Below are 19,309 nucleotides of genomic sequence, written 5' to 3'. Positions count from 1 at the left end.
GAGCCAAGGTGTTTATTCTTTTTATCCCTTCCTGGATAGAAAGCTGCATGGCTAAGAATCCTATTTAAAACATTACTGAAATGATAAAAAAATTATAGTAATAATTAGATGTCTCATAAGCAGAATATACAGAATTTTGATGGCTAAAGGACTTGGTAATTTAAATACTTTTTTTTTTAAACAGTGGAACTAGCAGTCTGTATAAGTCTGCTTTTCCGTGCACAGTAATGCCCCTTCTGAAATGGGCAATGTGTGCATATTTTGTTACAGGTTTGATTTGGGGTTTTTTTGTTCTGTTTTTAATACTGAGGATAGAATCCAAAGCTGCCTCAGAGCTACATCCCTGGCTCATTTGATTTTTCGCTTCGAGACACAGTCTTACTAGTTGCCCAGGCTGGGCCCAGCTTGTGATCCTCTTGCGTCAGCCTTCTGAGTAGTTGGGATAGCAGGCGTGTGCCACCAAACCCAGCTAATCGTATCTTTTTAAAGAGTAATTCTGCAAGAAAGCACAATGTCTATGATCCTGTCTTTATGGACGCAGAACTCTTTGCAACCATTTGGAAGTTTCCAATTGTTTCAATTTGGAGAATTTTTCTGTTAGCAAAAATTGGAAGAAAATTGTTTTTCTTTTCAGCAAGCAAATTAGAGAGTGAGTCAGAGAGTATTTTATCAGTCTTGCTAGGTTCTAGATTTTTTTCCTTGTAATTCCCCTTTGAGAAGTTTACTCCACTTACATAGGCATGGAAATGTATATAAAGGTTTATATCCTTTATGCACAGGTGCTTCTCATAGTGGCCTTTATAATAGCAAAATTTGGAGACAGCTATTATGCTGAGCAATAGGATAGTCAAATCCATGTGGTAAATCCATATGATGAATTCCTATGTTGCCATTAAAAATCACGTTTGTAAGAATATCTAATGACATAAGAAAACAATCAACATAAAAATGAAGAGAGGATTAGGATATGAAATTACAGTTTTGTTTGGTCTTGGTTGTGATAAAAAATAAAAAGTGTGTACACAAATATGCATAGAAGATAGAAAATAAACCAGGATAATCCCCTAGGTGGTAGCATTTTCTCTTCTTTTGTGTGCATTTACGTGTTTAGCAAACTTATTGCTATGTGTATGTGTAGCAACCAAAGTAAAAGTTATGATGCCCATGTCGTTTGGTTTTCTTCACTATGCAGAGAGGCTTAATAGTGAGCGAACCAGCTATTCAAGTGAGGAGAAAAGGAAAGAGCACCCAAGTTTGGACCATTGAGAAGCTGGAGAATAAATTAATTGATATGAGAGACCTTTATCAAGAATGGAAGGAAAAAATCCCTGAGGTAAAAGAGACAAAACATAAAGGAGATGTGGTTATACTAAAAGCAAAGAATACAAATGACTTAATCTTTAGAACACACACACACACACACAAACACACACACACGTGTGCACGGCACCAGTGATAAAATAAAAGGGAAATGATGTTGAAAGGAGTGCTGCCTTGAATCTGTAGTACAACCTGTGCTTTCAACAGATGGAAGCAGAATGAAGAGAACATATAGCAGATTCTTATGTGGCTTCATTTTTACTACATTTCAAGTGAAATGAAATGCAACAAAGTAAATTTACGTGCTGTTTTGTTGGCATTTTGAAAAGTCAATTTAGTTGGATCCAGTATGGAGTTTATATTCATTAGCATATGTTCATGCACCCCTAGCTATTACTGTGGCTGGGTAGATTTTGTAAAGTCATTTTGGGCACATAATCAATTTTTTGGATAGTAGTAATAGAAAAGAAGTCTCGGCAAAGAAGATGAGGCGAGGCCCAGGGGATGAAACGGAGAAGGCGGCAGGTGCCTGTGATAGGGAAGGGAGGCAGGATCTAAGGAGGGTGCCTCCTCATGGGTGTCACTTTGTTTCCTAACGAAAAGGCCCTCTCCTCTGATGGACCTGATTCTAATTTGACTTATTTATTTCCCATGACTACTTCCATGAAATTTTTTAAATGCTAGTTTTAAATATTATGACTTAAGTTAATGTTACTCACCCACTAGCTCCTCCTGCCCTTCAGGCAAAGAGACTGTATGGGAAACGAGGTGACCCTTTTTATGAAGCGCAAGAGAATCACAACCTCATCGGTGTGGCCAATGTGTTCTTGGAATGCCTTTTCTGTGACGTGAAATTGCAGTATGCAGTCCCCATCATCAGCCAGCAGGGGGAGGTAAGGACAGGCCAGCCTCAGAAAGAATGGAGCTTTGAATTTCTCAGGGCTGTCTTAAGGTAGATCAAGAAACTGGGGTGAATGGTCAATGATCTGCATTCTTTGTTCGGTACTAATAACTGGCATTAGAAATAGAGTTAAGTCATAGTCTTAAAAGATAATTATAACAGATTTTATATTTGTTATTTACATGTTTTTGTCTTTGTTTAATCAAATTAGAGTGTTTTGAAAACCAAATTCAGCTTCGTGGGCCATATTAATTTCTCTTTTTACAGATAATCTTGTACTTTGATGATATACTCTAGTTCCTTCCTGGGCCTTAAATGGTCTTTACAAGATACAGTTTGGGAGGATTATTTCAAAATCCAAAGTATTCAGGAAAACAAGCTTATATAACCCATTATTACCACCTTCTAAACTCTCATATTTCACTTGTTTAGATATATTGACCTTAAGTAGGAAAACATTAAAGTTCAAGCATTTTTATTCTTTTTTTTTTGGTACCGGAGATCGAACTCGGGACCTTGTGCTTTCAAGGTAGGCGGCAGAACCACTGAGCTAAATCCTCGGCCCTTTTTTTTTTTTTTTAAATTTTTGAGACAAGGTCTCCCTATGTAGCCCAGGCTGGCCTCAAACTCATAGAGATCCTTCTGTCTTGGCCTCCCAAGTGCTGGGATTACAGATGTGTACCACCATTCCTGGCAAAACTCAAGGGTTTTTTTGGTACTGGGGATTGAATTTGGGATCTTGTGCTTGTGAGTCAGGCAGCAGAACCACTGAGCTAAATCCCTGGCCCAAAACTCAAGCTTTAAAAATAATTTTACCCATTTTGTCAACTGACTTTTTATTTTTAGTTAACATCCTTTCTTCCTAGGTTATCTTGTATAACATACAAACTTGAACTACCAAATTATTTCTTGTGACTTCTAGAGCAGAGTAGGAATAAGATGCTGTTCTCCCCAAATTGAAACTGGGAAGTAGACCGAGTTGCCAGCTGTTCGGGATAAATCCAAAGCCCATTTCTATTGTGGTTACCCTCCTGCAAACATTCTGCTCAGTGGCCAGCATTGCCTTTCCTACGTTAAGAAACCATATGACTCATATGACAAAAAGGGGTCGAGTGGCTGAGAATCTTGCTCAGGAGTCTTAAACTGGGGCCTGCGGTAGCCTTTGGGTATTACATGAATCCCCCTGAAATTATATTGAAAATGTATTTGATTCTCAAAAAAAACTGAAGAACGTGCAAACCACTCCCTTCTAGCTGAATTATCTTATTTCCTCCCCACCCTTGTAACTTCCTTCATGTTTGTCTCACTTGTCAAATACCATCGACTAATTCCTCTCAGATTGTTGGTGCCGGTGCCAATTGCTGTGTAGAAGTTGCGTCTGAGCTACCTTCCAAAATAACTTTCACTATTTAGGATGACAGCAGCACTTCCCAGCCAGTCATGGTAACATTGAGCTGAGATGTGAACGAGAACTCAGCCAGTTTAAATGCCCTGAGGATATCCCACAAATTTCAGGATAATCCTTATACTCTAATTCAGTTCTGTACAAGCAGCTTTAAAAGAAATATCATTGAGCTGGCCTCTATCCAGAACTGCCATGATAGTGAGGAAATTTAAAGCCATTTAACAAAACAGCTTTAAAAGAACTGTTTCTTCATAGCTGTGTGGCTTTGTTCATGCCGTTGTTAGTGGAGTTCATCTGATAGTCTTCATCCTGCTCCCAGGATGCATGTGAGCAACTGGTTTACACTGTTGTTTCTGGGTTTTGGCTTCTTTATCTTTCCCCACTTGACTGTGTGCTCCCTGACCATTGCCTGTGTCTTTATTTTGGTGTCTCATGAAGCCACATGTTTGATCACATGAATAAGTTAATGGAGCCTGTGGCCAACTGCACACGCATATGAATATGTAAACAGACATGGAAAATAGGTGGATCCCAGAAGCACAGGACAGCTCCCTCGTCTGTCCTGAGGAAGAAGGATAAGACTGAGGCGGAGTAAGGCAGGATGGTGTCAGGGACAAGGGCTGGGCGCTGGGAGCACAGGTTTCCGGTGACTGAGATGGCCCAGCAGTAGCCGTGAGGGGCTCCCTGGGTAGTTGTGGAGGGCATGCTGTCTCAGCTCAGTTGCCCGTGGGATGCCTTTTAACTCCAAGGTGCTCTGGTTCCTTGACCCAGGTTGCCGGCCGCCTCCACGTGGAAGTGATGCGCATGACCGGATCCATCCCGGAACGTGTGGTGGAGGATGACTCCTCAGAGAACTCCAGTGAAAGCGGGAGCCTGGAAGTCATGGACAGCAGCGGAGAAATCATTCATCGAATCAAAAAGCTGACCTGCCGGGTGAGAGGACAGATGAAGCTGCTCCTGTCAATGGCCTTCTTCATGCAAACTTATTCCATCAAAACAATTAGGAGAGTTTTTCCATCCAGCGTTGTAAAAATTGAATTGTTTGACAATAGTCAGAACTGTGGATAGTGCTTTTTCTGACAGTTGCATAAAATTCAAAAAGTATATCTATATAGATGTATTCCTCCCTCAGTACCCATGGGGCTTTGGTGCTAGGATGCCCTGCAGACACCTGAATCCACTGGTGCTTGAGTCTCTTATTTTTTTTTTTTTTGAGTCCCTTACATTAAATGGTGCAGTATTTGCATAGAACCTACCGACATCCTACCATATCCTCTAGCCTCTAGACCACTTAAATCTATGAGAATAGTTGTTATTTGTGCTATATTGTATAGGAAGAAAGTCTATATGTGTTCAACACAAACACAGTTCTTTTTTTCCTTCCAAATATGTTTAATCTGATTTGGTTAAGTGTGCCAAAGTAGAACTCACTAATACAGCAGGCTGACTATGTATTTGGTGTGCAAAGAGTGTATGTTGTTCAGTAAAGTACGATTTTATAGTAAAGTTCACATGTGTATCAGAAACATAGTCGTTAGGAACATTTCACAGGGAAGTGTGTGTGTTGCCAAGTTTATATGCTGTAGTTGGAGGACAGTTGTACAGATTTTGTTATGGATAGAGCCCTTAATGAAATGATGTCAGATATTTTCAGATGTCAAATGGATGATGGATTTTCTTCATCACCTACTCTTAAATTTGTGATAATTGAAATAAAGAATATATAATTTAACATCTCCTCTATGGGAGTTATATTTGCATTTTTAAATCTCTGCAGGTAAAAATCAAAGAGGCAACTGGGCTGCCCTTAAGCCTGTCAAACTTTGTCTTCTGTCAGTACACGTTCTGGGACCAGTGTGAGTCCACTGTGGCTGCCCCCATGGTGGACCCGGATGTGCCATCACTGCAGACCAAGGACGCCCAGTACACAGTGACCTTCGCCCACTGTAAGGTACAGATGCCATTGCAAAGTGCACGCCACAGGCCGAGGGAGTCGGTGCGGTGTGAGGATCTAATTATAACTTAGACTTTTCCCCCAGAGAATTTATGTTAAATGTAATGTTCTATTAGATTTTTAACCTCAAAAAGTACTTCATTAAAAATCCAGATAACTTAGAAGTATTTAAAATCTGAAAGATCTCAATCTTCAATCTTATTACATAGACATGTAAGCACTACTGTTTGCTACATATTTTAATATTTTCTGTACGGTACAACTTGCTTATATGTGTGACAAACATGTAATACACGTAACTGGGCATAGATACCCACTTTTACATCAAGCACAAAATGTTTTACGAAGGTGGGATTACATTATGCATATTGTAGAACTCTGAGTATCTCAACATCTAAGTTGCTACAGATATTTCCCATCATTTTGAATATTTCATGGCATTCTAAGATTATTATTCTAATATACCATATGAGGTTTTAAAGAAAATATAAAATAGACAAGATGAAGTTGTGATTGGACCTAGCTTGAGACACTACCTACCCTTCCTGGCTTTCACAAGGGGCTGTAGTCAAGTCATTTCTGAAAGGCCAATTCTACCCTTCCTTTAACTTTGCTTTTCCTGGTCAGTCCGTAGTAGATACTCAAGACCATTTCCTTTGTAAATTGTGCCTTTTCTTTCTGGCTATGGAATTAGAAAACAAATACAGAAATACCTCAGTTGTTGGACGCCTCTAAGCTCGAACTTCGCACTACTCAAATAGAAAAGTTCAAAAAAAATCTGCTCAGTGTTCATAATTTTGCTCAACAGTCAAACTGAAAATCCAGTGTGAAAAAACCTTTACAGGCCAAGAGTGAGTCTGCACCACATCTCACCGTGGACACAGAGAGGTGATGCTTCTGTCTGAGCGCCGCCCTCCCCCAGAGAGCATGCAGTACTTGTGTTAGTGCGTTACAACATTCATCACTCTGGGGTTATTTTGTGCTTTATTTGCATAAAATATCATAACCATGGCTCCAGAAAAGCAGTAAAGCTAAGAGGACAACCGTGAGAGCGACAGTAGACTTAAAGGAAAAAAACCATGGTGAAATTTGTTAAAAGTCCTGGCAAAATGAATTTATAAGTGTCATTTTGGGCCTCAGAACCAATTATTTGGTTTTCTGTTATTTCTTTTTTTTTTTTGGTACCTAGGATCAAACTCGGGTCCTTGCGCTTGCACAGCAGGCAACGAAACCACTGAGCTAAATCCCCGGCCCCTAGTGTAAGTTTTAATCAGTATAACAGCTGTTTCCAGAAATGAGAGTCACAGAGTGCCTCCACCTGCAAGTCTGCACTTGCGATCCTCTGAGAGGCTTCTGGAAAGGAGATCAGCCAGGTTCCTTGCCTCCTCCATGGTTCCGGGTGATCTGTTCCACCTCTCACTCAATTCAGTGTTCCTTTCCACATAGGCATCTGTTTGTGTTTTAGAATGAGGAACTGAGGTAGGAGAATTTCAGAGAAAGAGCATAGGTCATGAAGATAACCATAGAAATGTCATTCTGCTCTCGTCTCCTGTGCCACGGCAGGAAGCAATGTGTTGAGCTAGTCCATGGCAGCAGAAAGGCAGCGTGGGATTGTGGACTCAGAATGAGCCTAATGGACTCGAATCTAGACTGATTTCTAGAATCAGCAACAGAGTCTGACATTGTACAAGTAGCTTTCTTCAGCTTCCTCATAAGACAAAGGAGTTGAATTAGATTGCCTTGCATTGTCCCTTCTGGATCTAATATTCTGTGGTGGTTGACATTTTTCTGTCAAACAGAAGAGATGGGTTTAAGGTCAAGATCGGGCTAATATATGCCAAAGAAACCTGTACATAGGTGAAAGGTAAAAGGCTCATTCCACAGGCTCCTTATGCGTAATTCTTGTTGTCCCTTTCCTTCCTTCTGATTGTCCCAGGACTACGTGGTGAATGTCACCGAAGAGTTCCTGGAGTTCATTTCAGATGGAGCCCTGGCAATTGAAGTGTGGGGCCACCGGTGTGCTGGGAATGGCAGCTCCGTCTGGGAGGTCGATTCTCTTCACGCCAAGACGAGAACGTTGCATGACAGGTTTGTCCTCCCTCGGCTGGGAACTTTAGACATGGGGTCAGGACTAGCACTTGGACAGGGATTAAGAGCAAAGCCTTTGGACCCTGGAACCACTGTTACTACTTTGGACAAGTACTTACCCTCTCTGAGCCCGTTTCCTCCTTTGTAAAATGAGAATGATGGAAGGAACTACCAGGCCCAAGAAATTCAGTGAGAAAGGTCAGTTATTTTATCAAATGAGACTAAAACAATTGTGCAGATACACAATGGGAAAAAATGGAAAAAAATCAACGTTGATTTTATTTTACTCTATACACAAGAATTAATTTGAGATGGACCATAACTTCAAGTGCAAAAACTAAAACTATAAATCTGATGGGAGAAAATGAAAGGATATCGTCACAATTTTGACATGGTCACAGATTTTGAGGCCACAAAAAGCACTTAATAGAGAAGAAAAAAATTTCACTTGGATTTAAAAGCTAGTGCCCGCCAAAAGACATAAAATAAATAAGCAAGCCACAGTCTAGCAGAAAACAGGCAATTTCTTACTGAGTTGATGATTCACCCAACAATCCACCCCTGGGTATTTACCTGAGAGAAATTAAAACCTAAGTCCATGAATAAGAGTAGTATATTTGTGTTCGCACAGCTTTAGCTAGAGTATTCCAAAATTCCAAACAGTGCAAATACCTTCAGTATTTTTCAGTGAGCAGACAGCCAATGATGGTATTATTTATACAACAGATATTACTTAGCATTTAAGAAGAAAGCTCTTGATGCGATTTGGATGAATCTCAAAAACATTATGCCAAATGACAGAAGCCAAGCACAAAAGACTTCATACTGTGTTCTTCCATCTGTGTGAAGTTCTAGAACAGGCAGAGCCAATCTGTGAGGGAACCCAGTTGCCACAGGGCATGGGGTGTGCATGGAAGGGGCATGGGCAAAGTTCCTGAGGCCATGGCGAGTTGAGTACACAAATTATGCACTTGTTGAGAATTTCAAACTCTATTCTGAAGAGGCGTGCCAGTGGATCTAAGTTATGCTTCAGTGAGATAAATACAAAGAACCAATACCACAGGGCTACTTGAGAGTTGAATAAGGAGAGAATCCGTGTGTTAGACCTGGCGCAGTGCCCAGCACATAGTGAGTGCTCAGTGAGTGGCAGTTATTGCTGTTACTAACTGTGTCTCTGGGCAGTGACACTGTACTTGTTGGGATGGCAGGTGGAATGAAGTAACTCGAAGAATAGAAATGTGGATCTCCATATTGGAATTGAATGAGTTAGGGGAATACGCTGCAGTCGAACTGCATCAGGCAAAAGATGTCAACACAGGAGGCGTCTTTCAGCTCAGACAGGTAATACTACATTTGCTTGTTGTTCGTGTTTTTCATGTTTTCACTCTAGCACACAGTTTCTGGGAATTTTCTATTTCGTATCTCTGGTCCTTAATTCCTTTCCTTCATGTATTCCTTTCTTCCATCCCACCCCATCCCCATTCCTGGTCCCCTCTGCCCCCAAACTCCCCCTCTACCTTGCAGGGTCATTCCCGTAGAGTGCAAGTCACCGTAAAACCCGTACAGCATTCAGGGACGCTGCCGCTCATGGTTGAAGCTATCTTGTCGGTATCTATCGGCTGTGTAACTGCTAGGTCCACCAAACTCCAAAGAGGGCTGGACAGTTACCAGGTAAGAAAAACACCTTTGAGAAACAGTATTTAACAAAGATTAGGGCTTAAGGGTGTAATTCAGTGGTAAAATGCCTGCCCAGCAAGCCCAAGGCCCCGGGTTCCCTCCTCAGGACTGGGTTGGGGCTGTGGTGGGGGTGGGGGGACAGATGGGACCAGATTCGGTCAGTGCAGAAGTAAGGAAGTTAATGGTGTATGAGGGTGGCCTCTCTGGGATATAATACAACGCCCATCTCAGCCATATTTTTTCCCTAATTCACATTTCTACCCATTGCCTTTTTTGTAGACCTAAAATACTCTGTTTAGTGTTAATTAATACTTTCATTTATAAACACACAGTAATGCATACTAGTCATTTGCTTTAGGAAGGTTTTTTTTTACTTCTGGCTCAAAGGATTTGGAACATTTGATATTGTTACCTTGCCTGGTCCACTTTTACTAGTATCATAAAAATCGTTCTCTTACACTGTCATAGTGAACCAGTTTTCTGAAAGTCTTACTTTTTTTTTTAACTATAAAGCTGTCCTCGTGGTCATTTTTTTCTATTACATCTCCCTTTCCTGAATCTTATGTTCTCATTTAAATTTTCCCCCCAAAAAACTCGTAAGAGTTAGTCTTTATATTACTTATCAGACCTCTTCAGTTCTCTGTGAGAATAAACTTCTAATTTAGGAATTGGCCCCAGCATGGCCTGAAAGAATGCACGTGTGTCACTCGGTCCCCAGTTTACCACCACACATGCCTTAGAGACCAGGAGAGTAGCTGTTAATCTGGCTTTCTCGATCCCAGATGTGATAGGCTCCCCTGTTTCTTAACAGGAAGAAAACATCTCCCCGTTTGTTTCTCTGGCATAAGCCCAGCCAATCTTGAGAATGGTTTATCTTATCTGTGTTTTGGCTTCATGGCATTTATATAGACTTTGCTGATGCTAAAAATCAGAGTACAGACTACGGGGTTTTGAGGAAGTTGTAGCTTTGTCGGACACTGCCAGGCCAGAACTCCCTCCAGCTCTCTGTGCATGCTTCATTCAGAGTATGGAATGAAGGTACAAGGAGGAACAGCTTCCCCACCAGGCTTCTCCTCTGGCTCAGTCCCTTGCTTGACCTGCAGTTTCCAGATAGGCTGCAGGGCCAGACTTAGAGTAAGGAGGCCTGGGTTCTTCCTTTGGCTCAACTTCACTAAGTGGTTGCCTTGGCTGAATAACGTAAACTTGGATTTCTTTTTTCTGTCTAAATGGTAATTCTCTGAGGTTCCTTTCTTCAAATAAAAATTTGAGGCTCAGTAAATCTCTGATCTTAGCTAAAACATTCAGTTTGTGCATCTCAAACTATGATCTGACAGAAGGTGGATCAACTGTGTTCCCATTTCAATAACATTAAAAGGATTATTTGCATTTTTTAAAGACAGCATTACCTTGAGTTCAAACTGACTTTTGTCAAAATCTGAACTTTAGAATATTATTGCTATATGCTCTATTAAGAATATAGTACCAAAGGCCGGGGATTTAGCTCAGTGGTTTTGAAGCCTGCTGTGCAAGCTCAAGGACCTGAGTTCGATCCCCGGTACCAAAAAAAAAAAAAAAGAATATAGTACCAAGGCCGAGGATTTAGCTCAGTCGTTCCATCACCTGCCTTGAAAGCGCAAGGTCCCAAGTTCAATCCCCTGTAGCAAAATATAAAAATAAAAATAACATAGTACCAGGGCTGGTGTGTATCTCAGTGATCTCAGTGGTAGAGCATGTGCTCAGCATGTGCAAGGCCCTAGGTTCAAGCTTCAACACCCAAAGGGGCCGGGGGCGGCGGGGGATGACACAGTACCAGCCATATGAATTCATTTCTTTTCCTCTGCTGCCATGCCCAAGGCCACATCTATTAACATGGTACTTTAGAATTATTCTAATGCAATAACTGAAGCCAATACCAAGTATACTGATTTCACAATTGTTACGTCATAAAAACTTCAAGCTGCTTTTCACTTGGTAGAAGTGCTTCCTTATTCTAAAAAATTAATAATATATTAGAGTTTGTTCTTTTACATTAATAGTATTAGTTCAAGAAAAATTATTTCATGATTAGGCTTGCATTTAATAAATCAGTCATAACTGATAATGATGGTTATTAGACTTTTTTTAAAAGTGTAGATATGAAAATAATTTAACTGTATTTTTAAGCATATTTTTCAAAAAGGATTATCTTTTATGTGACTAAAAAGATTTAGTCATAAATTTAAATGAAAGGTTTCTAAGGAAAATTGTCTCAAAACTATTTTCAGCAAAGTTTATTGTTTTTTGCCTTATGTTTTGGCAGAAGTTGTAACTTTATGTTGCCTTGTGTTTAGGACAGCTGTGATTCTGTCAGCTGATTGTTATTGTCAACAGAGGATGCTGACAGTCCATGCACTCAAAACAGTGTACTGTGCTTTTATGGCACTAGCTTAGTTACAGACCTTGTAGGTGTGTGGTCTTGGGTTCCCCTTGATGAGTTCACCAATGAGAGTAGTAGATGCAAGGGAAAGTCACTGAAGTCAGATATTCAAGGCCAAGATTCCGGTCCCGATCTGCCACTACCTGTGTGATCCTCAGGTTAAATCATCCCACCCTATAGAACCTGTTGCCTTCTAGCCAAATCCAACAGAATCTCTAAAGTCCCTTATGGATTTGCCATGTTATCTTCCTAACCCTTTACATCTTAAATAGCCTACCCATCAATACACATGACCTGCCTGACTGCATAATAATGGCATAGGAGCTGGCCCAATGATGTTGGTTCCTATCCCCATCTAAGAAAGATCTTGGGTTTATTTTCCTTATTTAAAAAATTCTTTAGGTCTGGGGCAATAGCTCAGTGTTAGAGTCCCTGCCTGGCATGTGCAAGGCCTTAGGTTCAAATCACAGCACTGGGGGAAGAAAAAAAAAGGAAAGGAAGGAAGGTTGGCTTTATAGACAAGTGAATTAAATCCATTGAACCTTTTTAAGATTCAAGGAAATGTTTTATTGTGCTGATGTTGTGAGCCATTGTAATGTGTGTGCTAAGTTCAAAGAATTATTTTCCCTGTGTGCTGTTTGAGAAACAAAATGCATGTCCTTTATGTTTATTTTTTTCCTACCAGAGAGATGATGAGGATGGTGATGATATGGATAGTTATCAGGTATTGCTACTGCTGTCAATCCTGTGGCATGGGGCACAGCTATTGCTAATTGCCAACATTTGCAAAGTGGAAGCCAGGGAGGAGGAAGAAGGACCTTAGAGCCAGGATATGCAGTTTCTCACTTGCTTTTGATTTGCTTTGTATGTAATCAGGGATACATTACTATTCTGTTGATTTCCCTCTCAATTCAAAATTTGTAAGCAATTATTACATTTTTGCTATGTTATATTGAATTACCAGCTTGTAAATCCTTGCTAAACAAATCTATTATCACTGCATTAAAATTGATGATCTTAAACATTGCAGTTATTCATCCAGAATCTTTAGATGGACTCGTCTTTTGTATGCTAAACTGCACTCTGCTTCTCATGTCCATGAGACTAGCATTGTTCTAATCTGCCATTTTACTTTAAGAAACTTCTGGATAGGAAATTTGGAGGCATTCTATGCATAGAGCTTTGTTTTGTTTGGTTTAGCCAGTTTTCTCCTCTTCTTAATATCAAGCTTTGTTCTCCGTAACTTTAGAATTTAAATCTCAGCCTTTTCTTGTTGGGAATGTAGGGGAAGTATGTATAAATATGAAAGATTTACCTAGTCATCCCTGAGTGGCCTGTTGTCATGGAATGTGGGGTGAGGTAGGCATGGTCAAAGCAGGCAGCAAACCAAGATGAAGATTTCTGGGTTTGGTCCCTAGTGTTTGTACTGCTTCTCCACATGAGTTAAAAGGATGTTTTGCAATGTGCCTTGCTGTATGTAAAATGTGGGTACATTGTAGGAAAACCTTCAAAGGTATCTGATCTCAGTGTAATGTCTCTGGGGCTAGACTAGAATTAGGCCAAAGAGCTTTCTTTTTTTTTCCAAAGAGCATTTTGAGTAGAATTGATGGGTTTTCTTTCCCTACTCCTAATTTTACTAAGAAAGCAAACAAAAACCAACTGTAGGGGAAATGCCAGTGTCCCTTTGGATCTCAGTGATCCCATTGACTAACATCTTATGGCTTTTTGCGTGCTTCCTGCCACGTTGTTCTCAGGGAAGTCCAGCGGCTGCTTTGGGGATTTCTTCAAGCATGGCTGACTGCATGTTGGGTTTTTGCATGGGAGATTTGGGGTTAGCTCCATGGTGGTGGTTGGAGGCACAGTCTTTGCAACAAGTCTGAAAGGTTCTTTACTGACCTGTTTGCATTTCAGAAAGTAAGTGTTACCTGGCCCTTGAACTATGAACTGTGACAATGTCTGTCATTTTCCATTCCACTTGATGTTATGTGGTTTGAGTTCTGTTCATGGTGACCTTCTGCTTGCAGTCAGTGAAAAGCTGTGCTTTCAATATTCGTGCATACACAGCATAAATATCCTCCAACAGCTGGTATAGTGTGAGCTTGTCTTGCTTTTGAGGATAATTATCCCTTCGGAGATCCAGGGGCTCTGATTTGGTTACCGGCATCCTTGATCAGCATGCAGCGTTACTGAGGCCTGTGCTTTCCTGCATATTAATCACACAGCAATGTTCAGTAGCCTTTCCTAATGAAAAAATGTCCTGAATAATTGAGATATATCTTTAAAAGAAAAACAGTTGTCTATACGCTTGACAGGAAAATATTTCCCCTCTGTTGTCAGGAAGAAGACTTAAATTGCGTAAGAGAGAGATGGTCAGATGCACTCATCAAACGACGAGAATACTTAGATGAGCAGATTAAAAAAGTGAGCAATAAAAAAGGTATGTGGAATTAAATTACTGGGAGTAGCCTTTTCATTTCTACATAGCATCTACATAGGGCGTTTTCTCCCCTTAGCTGGATAGTAGTGTCTCAGATTCTTGAAACAATTGTAGGTATTAGTGAATCTGATTGTACAATGTTCGTTTAAAAAGGCTTTGATTTGAATGTAATAAATTTTCTCAAATCTGAGTTACATCATAAATCTGTTAAGTTAAATGTCATTCAGATTTTGCTTTGCACAGATGTGATCAATACCAATATGTCAATATGAGGCATGCCAGGTACCAGAATCTAGGATTTGCAGCAGCTAAAGGGCTATTTATGAAACCATACTACTTGGTGCCTAGCTCCTCTTGGGCAGGTCCCCTGAGCAAGTTCATTGTGGTCCCTGCAGCCCCACTTAATGCCCAGGGGCGTGGTTTGCTTATGCCAGCAATGGCCACCTGAAGTTTGCAGCAGAAATATGCTCTTAAAAACCCTGGCTCCACTGTCTATTCCTTGTGGTTGATTCTACACCAACAAGCACATCATGAAAGTTAACCCATGTTGTACAGAAGTTAGCAAGAGTACTCCCTCAGAGAGGGAGTCATTCCAGGTATATGTGGAGCTTGCTAATGACTCTGCCCAGAGAGCCCAGAGTTAATTATGGATACTGGGATTTCAAACTATGTAGCATATATAAAATAAAATCCCCTTCGTAGTGAGCATGGAGGAAGATAACAAGGTTTTTTCTAGTAAGGTAAATGATGTTTTTAAATCCCCTAAATGACCTATAGTTTTATAAAGCAATATCACTATCATTATTTCATTTGATCATTCCACCTTGACCAAAAATGTGAAGAAGTCTTCGCCACTGCTGTCCCATTCTTTTTCTACTGCCCCTGGCATGGGGTACCTTAGGTTGGTGTCATGGCCTCTCCCAGACTGGATGTTCATGCTTGACTTTCAGAGCCGCAAACTCTTTTTAGAACTTGGCGGATGTTTAAGCTACTTTGCCCATCACTGCATCTATTCATTTTAAATTTAGACATTGTGCCTTCTCTCTTGCCGGCGCTCACCCACTCATTCTCTTTTGCAGAGAAAACAGAGGATGATGTGGAGCGGGAGGCCCGGCTTGTGGAGCAGTGGGTGGGACTGACCGAGGAAAGGAATGCGGTGCTGGTGCCAGCCCCAGGCAGTGGGATCCCTGGGGCACCTGCCGACTGGTAAGGCTGCCCTTCCTTCTCCACCGGCCTGCCAGGGGGATTGCAGCTTGCCTGTGGCAAGAGCCAGGCAACTGACTTTCCAGGATCATCACAGTAAATGCCAACGGACCGAGCAGCTCAGGGATGGGGCGCCCCTCTCTAGTACTCTCGCCCGTTTATTCTTTTTCCACTGCAGCCTGCTTCCTCCACCGGAAGCCAGACAACATGGGTGACCTGGCCAGGAATCAGATACAGTGCTCCTCTGTTCCTCTGAGTAGGCAGCTTGGACACTGTGTCCTCATCCCCAGAAATTCTTTTATTTTGGCTCCAAAGAAGGATGTTTCCAAAGTATACTTGAAGAGGCGGGAAAATATTTCTTTTTATTTGCCTACTACTTGCTTAGTTTGGCAGCTAGCATAGAGTGAGCACTTATCACCACATAATCAGTCAGCTGACCAGTAATCAGTCCTAGATGTGTCCATGACAAATAGTTGGCATGTGGGGCTCTGCAGGGAAACATCTGGATCCAGTTTTCAGCTTTAGCTCTTAAGTGAATACGTATTTCCTTAACTACTCTGAGGCTTTACTCCTGATCTATTAATGGAGCTACCTTTATGATGGTGATGTGAACACTGCAGATAATGTATATAAAATACTTTGTATACTATGATAAAACAGTTGTGCATATTACAAACTATATAAAATATTTCTCTGAAAGGAAGGACCCGAGTTCGATCCCTGGTACCAAAAGAAAAAATTCCCTGCCCATTCATTAAAAGGTAGCCTTGGCTATTTCTTATTCTCATTCTTATTACAAAAATATGTCCCAGACATTTAAGAGGAAACAAATTCCCTTTGAACATAGAATTTACATGCCTGGATAGTCGCTTTTGGACAGACAATGATATTATTTTTCTCTGTCCATAAATGGAAGTATAACCAATTTCATGTTCTGCTTTATGGAACTAGAGAATCTGAATTTGCAGGCATATTAACTTGTAACCTGCCATTTCTGCCTGCCCACTCTGCTGCCATGGTCATGTCCAGTCTATCTGTCATTCCCAGCCACACCCTGTTCCTCAAAACCCACTCTAGATAGTCTTAGGCAGCCCTAGTCACTCTGATTCAGAAGAGGTGGGATGGGCCCAGGACTCTTCCTTTGAAGAGGCCTCCAGGTGGTTCTGTGTGGCTGGGCCAGGTGTCACATTGCTCTGACTTTTCCTGCACTCAACCCCACCCCTTCCATACAGCCTTTCCTTTGGGGCTTTGAAATATTGTCTCTTTTGTTTACTTACTCTATGCTCTCATCTATCCCATCACCACTAACAACACTTCTGTCCTTGGACCTTTCTTTGGAATTATTTTTAGAAAGCCCTCAGATAACCTTTGTCTCAATCAATCACATGTAATTCACATAACTGGTAGTTCTCTTAGAAAAGTCATGTAATTCCCATGGTTTGTGTTAGCAGGGAGGTCATGAAGTGTATTTCATGAATAGAACCTGCATCTCTACAGGAGTTTTCTTCTGCTTCCATGGCTCTAAGGCATTTTATAATCTACTAAAACAGAAAACATGTTTCATTCATTCATTCATTTTGTTTTTTGGGGGGTAGCATCTTGCTTATAGTCCAGGTTGGCCTTGAGCTTACTGGGTAACCCAAGCTGGTCTTGAACTTGCTGTGATCCTCCTCCCTCAGCCTCCCAAGTTCTGTGATTACAGGCCTGTATCACCATGCCCGGCTAAATGTAAAACTCATATTTTATTATTAAATTTAGGGTTCCACCTTCTGGAATGGAAACCCACATACCAGTTCTCTTCCTTGACTTGAATGGTAAGTAGACAAAGTTCCAAGGTTGTCACATTTAATTAAGATTTCTCATGTATTCAGATGTAATCTGATCTGTAAACTGTTTTTGTAGTTACTCACATGCCATCCCTAGGTGTCCAGTCACATATGTTTTTTGGTACTGGGGATCAAACTCAGGACTTTGTGCTTGTGAGGCAGGCACCAGAACCACTGAGCTAAATCCCGGCCCTTCCAGTCACATATGTATAAGCATGACCTGTGGAATCACGGGGGGAGAGATGTGAGATCACAAAATGAGATCACTTGGGGAGATCGAGAAGTGCATATAAGAATATTAAAGCATTTGCTCTGAAATATTAATGGACAGAGAAATTACCTGGAAAACACATCATGCCCAGCAATTCTGACCCATTAGGCTTGGAAGGCCCTGGCTTCTACATTTCTCTTTGCTCCCTGAGTACTTTTGATGCCAGCATTGATCACACCATAACCTTGCATTAAGAATTGTTCTTTACCGTGACAGTTAAAACTTGGGCAAACCTAGAGTAATGGTTTTCGGTTTGTTTAGAAGTAAAATCCTTTTCCAAATGAAATCTCAAATGGAACCCCATGCATAAAAGTAAAAGCAGAGCTGCTGAGTGTGGGGGTGACAGGCTCATAGCAGGTCCTCCTGTGGAGCCCTAGGGTGCCTTAAAACCACCTGAAAACCTCTGCTCTAGGGGGAAGTCAGTAAGGACAGATGGAAGACACAGAGAGTTTGGCTTCGGCTCACTGCGTGAAGAAGTTTTGAAAGACTAGAAGTAGAACGTGTGCCTTGTGAAGTAGTGAGTTCCCCGTTATTGTCGATATGCAAGCACCAGCTGGTTGGCCACTTACAGATTCTTTTCAAGGGTAAAGCCACATTGGCCAGGGCTTTGGATTTCTTCCAAGTACTTAGAACTTTGACCTTAAGTTGATAATTTAACTGCTAACATCTCCAATTTAACGTAAGTTGTAGAAGTAGGACAACAAACATTAGGTTCCAGGAGGAGTTGCCATCATGAAAGCAGCAAAATCCTAAGGTTTGATAAGTGAAAACTGCCTGAGGACTTTGAGGAGAATGTGTTCCCTCTGTCCAGTAGGACACTCAGAAGCCAACTGCTTGGCTCTTAGCATTTTGTTTTTGTTTTTATGGTGCTGCAGTTGAGCCGAGGACTCGCCCATGCTAGGCAACTGCTCTACCACTGAGCCACATTTCCAGCCCCTGTTACAGTTGTATTCAAAGAATAAGGTCTGTAGTGAGTGTTGGAATGTCTACTGCATTTGTAGATGAGGAGTGAAAGAAAAAACTAAGCTGTATGTAAACTTAATGTGTAAAAAGCATATTTTGGGGCTGGGGATGTGGCTCAGTGGCAGAGCATGTGTTGAGCACACATGAGTCACTGGGTTCAATCCGCAGCACCACCAGAAAAAAAGCACATATGGTGCATTTTTGGCGTGTGCTTAAAAACTGACTTGCCCCCACTTTTCCTCCTGTGCCATGCACTTGGTCAGCGGATGACCTCAGTGCCAGCGAGCAGCTCGTCGGTCCCCACGCGTCGGGTGTGAACTCCATCCTGCCCAAGGAGCATGGCAGCCAGTTTTTCTACCTGCCCATCATAAAGCACAGCGATGACGAGGTACCTTACCCCGCGGGCCCTAGGAAGGGCTGGAGCTCAGCACATGAGCCCGTGGGCCTGTCCACCTGGGGAACTACTGAGTTCTGTTTCAGGGAAGAGGACTAGGGACTTTTAAACAATAACACACTTGTGTTATTGTTTACAAGAGTCGAGAAAAGGAATCTAGTTCATTTTGTGGAGTTGAGTTTATCGTTTCTCTAGTGTATGGTGTGAAACGCTACAACCTGAGTCAGCTTGTTTCCGTCTCCCATCATCCCCCACCCCTAGGTGTCAGCCACAGCCTCGTGGGACTCCTCGGTGCATGACTCTGTCCACTTGAATAGGGTCACACCACAGAACGAGAGGATTTACCTCATTGTGAAGACCACTGTCCAGCTCAGCCACCCAGCTGCTATGGAGTTAGTGTTACGGAAACGGATTGCAGCCAATATTTACAACAAACAGGTAACGGAGGGAACCG

General features: G+C 41.5%; 1 protein-coding gene across 1 annotated transcript in view; it reads left to right on the top strand.

Annotated features, from left to right (window-relative positions):
• The window catches only part of Kif13a (kinesin family member 13A), a 194,043-nt gene that overhangs the window by 150,422 nt on the left and 24,312 nt on the right, over nt 1-19,309 (top strand). The window contains 13 exon segments of the mRNA XM_021260592.2: nt 1,193-1,333; nt 2,064-2,213; nt 4,398-4,559; nt 5,404-5,577; nt 7,517-7,668; nt 8,877-9,009; nt 9,193-9,339; nt 12,447-12,485; nt 14,099-14,198; nt 15,278-15,404; nt 17,160-17,215; nt 18,725-18,849; nt 19,117-19,293. Coding sequence (XP_021116251.2) covers nt 1,193-1,333; nt 2,064-2,213; nt 4,398-4,559; nt 5,404-5,577; nt 7,517-7,668; nt 8,877-9,009; nt 9,193-9,339; nt 12,447-12,485; nt 14,099-14,198; nt 15,278-15,404; nt 17,160-17,215; nt 18,725-18,849; nt 19,117-19,293 — 1,683 coding nt within the window.

The sequence above is a fragment of the Heterocephalus glaber genome, unplaced genomic scaffold (genome assembly GCF_053883595.1).
Source record: "Heterocephalus glaber isolate CG9 unplaced genomic scaffold, H.glaber_assembly_v1.0 deba00001472, whole genome shotgun sequence".
NCBI lineage: Eukaryota > Metazoa > Chordata > Mammalia > Rodentia > Bathyergidae > Heterocephalus > Heterocephalus glaber.
The sequence above is the reverse complement of the archived record's forward strand: the minus strand, read 5'-3'. Positions and strand labels throughout refer to the sequence as shown.